At 46.2% G+C, this 9,018-nt stretch overlaps 1 protein-coding gene across 1 annotated transcript in view; it reads right to left on the bottom strand.

Annotated features, from left to right (window-relative positions):
- Positions 1 to 9,018, bottom strand: part of LOC111967396 (amyloid beta precursor protein binding family B member 2-like) — a 71,555-nt gene that overhangs the window by 8,254 nt on the left and 54,283 nt on the right. Inside the window, exons 12-16 of the mRNA XM_070445013.1 lie at positions 4,596 to 4,710; positions 3,394 to 3,469; positions 1,081 to 1,161; positions 769 to 888; positions 374 to 552 (exon numbers count right to left, since the gene is read on the bottom strand). Of these exons, the coding sequence (XP_070301114.1) occupies positions 374 to 552; positions 769 to 888; positions 1,081 to 1,161; positions 3,394 to 3,469; positions 4,596 to 4,710 (571 nt within the window). The remainder of the gene's footprint in view (positions 1 to 373; positions 553 to 768; positions 889 to 1,080; positions 1,162 to 3,393; positions 3,470 to 4,595; positions 4,711 to 9,018) is intronic.

Genomic DNA, 9,018 nt, shown 5'->3' with positions numbered 1-9,018 from the left:
AACCAGTTGACATGACAGTCTAGGTGAGGACCTGTGTAAAACCACCACAGTCCTAACCCTACCATCATGTCTACATCCTGGTTTAACCCTGGCCATACCCACAGTCCTAACCCTACCGTCATGTCCACATCCTGGTTTAGATTGTTAAAATATAATAGAATGATAGACCGTGAAAAATAAGTGGACAATGTAGACGTGTCTGTCTGTCTGTCTGTCTGTCTATGTCTGTCTGTGTCTGTCTGTGTCTGTCTGTGTCTGTCTGTGTCTGTCTGTGTCTGTCTAAGTATGTCTGCGCCTGTCTGTTGAAGTCTGTCTGTGTCTGTCTGTCTGTCTGTCTGCGTCTGTCTGTCTATAGCCATGTGTGTGAGCTCACCACACAGGCTGCCTGGACAGCCTCAGACACGCTGCCAGCGTTGGGGTCACACCAGAACACGTGACACTGGAAGTGCTGGTTCCCAGAGTCCATGACGAAGGCGAAAGTGTGGGTGTCCCGGCCCACGCCCATGAAGGACAGGAAACGCACGCGGCCCTCCACCAGTATCTCCTCCTCCTCTTCCTGTCCAGGGGACCAATGGGCAAGGCAAGAGACGGGATTATTAGAGAACACTCAGATAGAAATGGAGATTGTTTTTGTCATGATGAGGGAGGAACCAACAGTCTCCGTCCGTGTCGATCACAGGTGAATCTATTGGATAACAAATAAAATCCTGAATGGATGCTGTGGTGAAGTCAGTAATAATCTGTAGTTAAGTGGAGAAAAGATGCTACGTGCCTTCTCCTTGATAACAGCTACAGTGGCATCTGCTACACTCAGAGTAACAGGGGTCCAGTTCTCTTTCCCTGTGGAGGACACCAGGCTCTCTATAGCCCCGTTGATGATGTCCATACCTGTAGAGAGAGCGAGAGAGAGAGAGCGAGAGAGAGAGAGAGCGAGAGAGAGAGCGAGAGAGAGCGAGAGAGAGGTGAAACCTGAATTCGTTTTCTACCTTCAGTATGAGTACGGGAGTGTGGAGCATGTTTAACGGGACAGGTGCAGGTGATTAGGCACGGCTGTGTTAGTTGTTTCCTTACTTCTCTTACCTATGGGGCGAGACACGGACGTCATCCCCAGGTAGTGTACATGGAACTTCTGCACCAGCTCAGTCTTTGGCATGGGAAACTCTGTGGGAGAATACACACATAAGACACCAAGGATACACACACACACACACACACACACACGGCAGGGAATACACAGTACAAAGCACATCCGAGCAAAGACTCAGACAAACAAATGTCCAAACAGGCTTATTAGTCTAAAATGCAGAAATACAGATACTTGTGTGAAAACTGGAATATTTCAGTTCAGAATTTCAGAATATATCTAATTAAGAAAAAAACTGAAGATGGTTATTCATACAAGTGGGCAGAACTTCAGAGAGACTGAAAAACAAATGTCTATTTACAGGCCGGCCTGAGGGGCAGGAGGGCTTCCCTGATCCCTCTAACACAGAGAAGAGGATCAGATGGTTTAAACACCAACACCCCGGGAAAATGACAGAACAGGAGTTAGCCCACTTCCTATTACACTCTGCCCGAGGGTCAGGAGAAACGAGGGATGGAATTAAAGGAGGGGAGAGACGGTGGAGGGATCTGGCGAGTGGAGTGCACAGACGGTTTGGTCGTGCTAGCGAGTGGGCGATGTTCACCCAATGAGAGCTTTGATCTCTCAATAGGGGTTGCTGAGAGTCAGGGCTCGCTACGCAACACTAATGGGCTTTTAATGAGCTCAGCTGCTCCTGCGAGCTCAAAGCCAATGTAGGACTTTTATTCCATGCACAGAACAAAGGTGTTTCCACTGCAGTCAGCAGATCCTGCCTCAAAGCCAAAGTTATGGGATGAGTTGTTTTTTATTATTATCTATCATTAATTAACTTCGCGTGAAAAGGAGGATGGATATGTGTTGTGGCGTAGTGGAATGGAAAATGTGGAATAGCATTAACACCACGATGTGAGAAAGGTTTGGTCCTGTGTTATGAGACGTTGTACTGTTGTCAGCATAATTCAGGAAGTGAACACAGCACGGCTATCTTTTTCATTAACACGTGTTTGCAGTCCAGTTCTGGATTCATAAGGGGCATTTTTCCATTTGCAGTGAAACACACATGAAATATAGAGAGGGCGTTAAAGGGATACTTCGGGATTTTGGCAATGAGTTGCGTGTAGTTTGAAGGAAGTTACTGTCTAGTGCTAGCGCAACTGCTAAGTAGCATTAGTGCAATGACTGGAAGTCTATGGGTATCTATGCTAGCAGATATACTACATGACCAAAAGTATGTGGACTCCTGCTCGTCGAACATCTCATTCCAAAATCATGTGCATTAAATATGGAGTTGGTCCCCCTTTGCTGCTCGAACAGCCTCCACTCTTCTGGGAAGGCTTTCCACTAGATGGWGGAACATTGCTGCAGGGACTTGCTTCCATTCAGCCACAAGAGCATTAGGTCGGGCACTGATGTTGGAGCGATTAGAACTGGCTCGCAGTCGGCGTTCCAATTCATCCCAAGGGTGTTCGATGGGTTTGAGGTCAGGGCTCTKTGCAGGCCAGTCAAGTTCTTACACATTGATCTCGACAAACTCTTTCTGTATGAATGTTGCTTTGATGAACTGGGGCATTGATGCACAACTGAGCAAGAGGACAAGTACATTAGAGTGTCTAGTTTGAGAAACTCTAGTCTCAACGTCAACTCCTCTTTCTATTCTGTTTAGAGCCAGTTTGCGCTGTTCTGTGAAGGGAGTAGTACACAGCGTTGTACGAGATCTTCAGTTTCTTGGCAATTTCTCACATGGAATAGCCTTCATTTCTCAGAACAAGAATAGACTGACGAGTTTCAGAAGAAAGTCCTTTGTTTCTGGGTATTTTGAGCCTGTAATCGAACTCACAAATGCTGATGCTCCAGATACTCAAATAATCTAAATAAGGGCAGTTTTATTGCTTCTTTAATCAGAACAACAGTTTTCCGCTGTGCTAACATAATTGCAAAAGGGTTTTCTAATGATCAATTATCCTTTTAAAATGATCAACTTGGATTAGCTAACACAACGTGCCATTGGAACACAGGAGTGATGAATACTTGTGTATATTGAGGATGTCATTGAAAAGCATGCTAGCAGATACCCATAGACTTCCAGTCATTGCGCTAAAGCTAGTTAGCATTGGCTCGCGAAACTACCTCTTACTTCCTTCATACTGGACACAGAGACATAAAAATAGTATCCACGAGTTCATCTGACTGTGGGGAAGTAGTTAAAGGGTCTAATAGCCAAAATCCTGAAGTATCCCTTTAACACTCAACTCCAATTCCCTAAACAGATATCAGTACTACTGTATGTGTGTGGGTCACCAAACTCCTACCCTGGAGAGGAACATCGGAGCCTGTTTGGGATGAGCTGCCGGCAGCAGCTTTGGCACTCTTCCTCTCAGCCATAATCTGGAGGAGTAGACGAGTGGAGGAGAGAGAGAGGACAAAATAGGAGGAGGGAGAGGGAGAGTCAGAGACAGGGGAAGAGAGGGGTTAAAAACGGGGGGGATAAAGGGGTAAAGTTAAACAAAGAACCTTCAAAGTGTTTAAACTTCAAACTAAGAAGAACAAGTCATTATGTGTTTTTTGAACTAAAATGTAGAAATATTTAAAATAAATATATCACTCCATTTTCTCTTCTCCATCTCTTCCTCCTTTCTTACTGATGTAGGGCAGCATCCCTCCTTAACAATAACGCGGAGGGCACTGCAATGTGGCGCACTCCCTGTTCGAAATAGTTGATTCATTGTAGGTGTCATTAATCAAAGTCTACGGTGAGTCTGCAACTCTGCTCACAGGGGAACACACACACGCTCAAATACACACACTCGTTGCACTGCACGACAGCAGAGTCCGAGGTCAGTACGTTTCCCCTCTGCAGTAGGAAYTGTGTTTAAATAGACAACGTGGAGTGAGACACTGATTTACTGATGCACACCCGCAAATGAGTCACTTTGTTTGGGGCCCGGATGATTCTTTTAATTCTGTCTGGGACTGCTAAACCAACAAATGATTGATTAAGAGCTGAGAAACACTGAGAAAAGACATGGTGACTCTTTTCAAAGTAGGTCACCATCTCTTGATCGAACTGTAGATCATCCTCGCCAGGCTAATATTCTTTATTTTGTTGAGTCAAGTGTTCTTCTCAAGGTCATGTATGGTCTCAACCCTACAGACCCTGCCTGAGTTGTCAATGTCTGAAACAGTAGTCAGGGGATTGTTTTAGAGTATGGTAAAGGAACAGGACATTCTGACTCAGTTACACACAGAGCTAGCACCTCCCTAACCCTGAGAGGATTAACACCCCACATTAAAAACTGCCAACTGCCCTGGGCCAGAGAGTGGTGTTGCTCGGGGTACACATACTGTAAGCAGGATTACAATGCTTCCTTCTATTTCTTCGACTTGAGTAGGGAAACTCAACTTCAGTAACGTTTCACTGTGAAGATAGMCTTCTGTGAAAAGGCAGGACATTTATATGAGCGTGTCTGTCTGAGTCTCCTTCGTCTCTGTCTGAAACGGCAGGCCCACTCACCTTGGAACAGATTTCGTGGAGACTCGTTGCTATGGCTTCTGCAGGGGTATCACATCGAAACACATGACATTTCAACACCCGCGTGGTTTTGTCTCTCGCCACATAGGCAAAGTCCCTATAGACGCCACAGAAGATATCATATGACATGAATATCGACAGTATATCAAATTTACATGTATGTATATGGCAGATAATTCAGTCAATTAGTGCCTGTATATTTGACCATTGAACATTTGAAAGGCATGGGGTAGAATACAGAGGCTTCCACTAGTAGAAATCTCTTCTCTGAATTAGTAAAAGGCCAATATATATACCCTGACATGTAATGTATGGTTGAACTATAAATAGAAGGTACTTTGTTCACTTGTGTTTCCATAGATGAGCGATGATGAGTGCTTCCTTATCCTTAGTGCACAGTTATATCATACTGGATTATCATTCACTGCCTCAGGAAGATAACTGTGTCTTCTCTAGGGTGCACACACGCACACACGGACACACACACACGCACACACGCACACAGGAAATGCCATGCTGAGAACATCAGACAGTTGCCACATGCCAGAGAGGAGGCAGTGACTCCCAGAAGAGAGAGAGAGAGAGAGGCAGAGAGAGAGCGAGAGAAGCAGAGAGAGAGAGAGAGGCAGAGAGAAAGAGCAGAGAGAGAGAAAGGCAGAGAGAGAGAGAGCGAGAGAGAGAGAGAGGCAGAGAGAGGAGAGAGAGAGAGCGAGAGAGAGAGGCGAGAGAGGAGAGAGAGAGAGGAGAGAGAGAGAAGAGAGAGAGAGAGAGAGAGAGGTGGATGGGGATGAATACAACACCTGTATACATACACCATCAACAGAGAATCATCAAAGTATGGAGCAGAGAGGAATCTGGAAAACCATGGACAGAAAAACAGAGTGATAAAGGAAGAATGTCAGATAAAGGAGAGGGGACTGGGAGTGGAACCATGCTGAGGGGCCATGCAGGGTAGCAGAGCAGAGCCACAGGTGCAGCTGACACACACACACACTCAGCGTTATCACAATGGTGCTTCTCTTTTATGAGTCCATTACCAGCCCTGTCTCCTGCTTAATTGTGTGCTCACACACTTTGGGTCGATAATACTCTGATCCTGGCCAGCGGAGAGAACGGAAGGGAGGGTGTGGTGCTGTGCGTGTGTGTGTGTGTGTGTGTGTGTGTGTGTGTACCTTAGGCATTCTGTCACCAAGCTGCAGACATTTCATAATTCTGTTGCAGAGTACGGTGGCCTCGTGTCTATATGAGTTGAAAGTATTTGAGAAACAGAAGCAGAGATATAATATGAGAAAAACAGCGTGTGGTGACTGATGAGTCAGTCTGAGTACTGTATTCTGTCTAAAGAGAGAGCTTACTCCCTGTTGTCTGTCTGTCTTTGTCTGTCGTCTGTCTGTCTGTCTGTCTGTCTGTTCTGTCTGTCTGTCTGCTGCCTGCCTGCCTGCTCCTGCCTGCCTGCTGCTCCTGCCTGCCTGCCTGCCTGCGCTGCCTGCCTGCTGCCTGCTGCCTGCCTGTCTGTCTGTCTGTCTGTCTGTCTGTCTGTCTGTCTGTCTGTCTGTCTGTCTGTCTGTCTGTCTGTCTGTCTGTCTGTCTGTCTGTCCTGTCTGTCTGCCTGTCTGCCTGCCTGTCTGTGCTGTCTGTCTGTCTCTGCCTGCCTGCCTGCCTGCTGCCTGCCTGCCTGCCTGCTGCCTGCCTGCCTGTCTGTCTGGTCTGTCTGTCTGTCTGTCTGTCTGTCTGCCTGCCTGCCTGTCTGCCTGTCTGCCTGTCTACCTGTCACTCCCCAGGCAGCTGAAGAGGGTGTACTGCAGGTAAAATGAGGACTTGACACAATGATTACATTGAAGATAGAAGGCAACACATGTAGCACACAAACCATTTACACTTTCTCTAGGTCCAGGGAAGCAAAGGGGAGGTAGGAAGGTAGAAAGGGGGAGGAGAGACAGAAGAGAAAAGAGGAAGAAAAATGCAGAGGAATACTGGGGAAAGACACTGTTAGTACATTGAATATTCAGGAGCAGAGATGACTCAGACTTAAGTCTATAGAAGTTGTATCACAGAGCATGCTCTTTGGCCCCAATCAGAAGGTGTCTCCATTCCCTGAGCAGTGTATGTGTGTGTGTGGAAGCTTCAGCTCTGTCAGCCTCTGTGTACTTTTCATTTTAGCGGCAGAGCTTAGCGTTCTGCTCCATTATGACACATCACACTTTGCGTTTTGACATGCACATACACACTAAACCTATTGTATGTGCAACTGAATCACTCTCTCCACCTCTCTACCTCTCCACCTCTACCTCTCCCTATACCCCTCCACCTCTCTCCCCTCTACCTCTCTCCCTCTACACCTCCCCCTCTCTCCTCTCCATCTCTCTACCTCTCCACCTCTCCCCTCTACCTTCCTCCACCTCTCCACCTCTCCCCCTCTACCTCTCTACCTCTCTACCTCTCCCCTCTACCTCTCCACCTCTCCACCTCCCCCCTACCTCTCCACCTCTCACCTCTCTACCTACCTCTCTACCTCATCTACCTCTCTACCTCTCTACCTCTCTACCTCTCTACCTCTCTACCTCCACCTCTACCTCTCTACTCTCTACCTCTCTACCTCTCCACCTCTCTACCTCTCTCTCTACTTTCCCCCCAGTTTTTTCTCTTGTATCCTCCATCTATCCATCCCCTTTAATCTCCCTTCATCCATCTACTTTCCACTCTCTCTCCTACCCCTTCTCTCTCCCCTACCCCTCCTCGCTCTCCTACCCCCTCTCTCTCGCCTACCCCCTCTCTCTCTCCAATTTTCCACAGCAGCTAAGCTAAGAAGGAGAGGGAATGAGCAGTACCAGTTGGCAGTCTCTCCTCCTCTCCTCATCACTGTTATATAAAAACATAATATACTCTACTATACAGAGAGAAGAGAGGGAGTCAGCTTTTCTTATTCAGGACAGAATGAGGGTTAATTCAAAACATATCCTGGCTTTGATGATCCACTTCACTTATCAGTGAACAGAGACAGAGAGAAGAGAGAGAGCTAGACATTATTAGTACACCCGATAGCTAGACAGTATTAATAGAGACCAGAGAGCTAGCAGTATAGTACACCGAATAGCTAGACAGTATTAATAGAGACCAGAGAGATAGACAGTAATAGTACACCCGAGATAGCTAGACAGTATTAATAGAGACCAGAGAGAGCTAGTCAGTATTAGACCATAGAGAAGCTATCAGTATTAGTAGAGACCAGAGAGAAGCTAGACAGTCAGTAGAGACCAGAGAGAGCTAGACAGTATTAATAGAGACCAGAGAGAGCTAGACAGTATTAGTAGAGACCAGAGAGAGCTAGACAATATGAATAGAGACCAGAGAGAGCTAGACAGTAGTAGAAACCAGAGCTAGACACTATTAGTAGAAACCAGAGAGAGCTAGGCAGTATTGTAGTAACCGAGAAGAGCTAGACAGTATTAGTAGTAACCAGAGGAAGCATACAGTATTAGTAGTAACCAGAGAGACAATATAGAACGCAGAGAGATAGACAGTATTAGTAGAAAACCAGAGAGATATACACTATTAGTAGATAACCAGAGAGAGCTAGTGAGATAGGCAGCAAGAGAAACAGCTGCTCCCTGGTTCAAACAGGGTGTACTGAGACATTACTACTGGTGTTCACCACATCTCCTCACAGCAGGTGGCCAATACACACACACACACACACACACAACACACACACACACACACACACACACACACACACACACACACACACACACACACACACACACACACACACACACACACACACACACACACACACACACACACACACACCTCCATTTCATTTGGTAAAGTGTTGAGGCGACACAGATGTGAAACCCCATTAAAGTTTACCGATACACCTGACTGAAGCACAATCATTTTACCGGTGTCACACCGATCCTATTTGAGTGAGATAACAGCCTTCGGTTAGAGAGAGGGGTTTTACCCCTCCCCAGTCAGTCACTATCATTAAGGATCAGTTAGCTGTGACCACCAGAGATCAGAGAGAGAGAGAGAGACAGGCAAGACAAAAATAATGGTGTTCCAAAAAAGGTCCAGTCGCCAGGACCACAAATACAAATTCCATCTAGACACCGTTGCCCTAGAGCACACAAAAAAAAATGATACATACCTCAGAGCCACAGGTAACTTCCACAAATCTGTGAATGAGCTGAGAGACAAGGCAAGAAGGGCCTTCTATGCCATCAAAAGGAACGTAAAATTAGACATACCAATTAGGATCTGGCTAAAAATACTTGAATCAGTTATAGAACCCATTTCCTTTTATGGTTGTGAGATCTGGGGTCCGCTCACCAACCAAGAATTCACTAAAGGGGACAAACACCAAATTGAGACTCTGCATGCAGTATTCTGCAAAAATATCCTC

This window comes from Salvelinus sp. IW2-2015, linkage group LG8, assembly GCF_002910315.2.
Source record: "Salvelinus sp. IW2-2015 linkage group LG8, ASM291031v2, whole genome shotgun sequence".
Classification (NCBI taxonomy): Eukaryota; Metazoa; Chordata; class Actinopteri; order Salmoniformes; family Salmonidae; genus Salvelinus; species Salvelinus sp. IW2-2015.
Note: the sequence above shows the minus strand (reverse complement) of the source record. Positions and strands in the feature narration are given on the sequence as shown.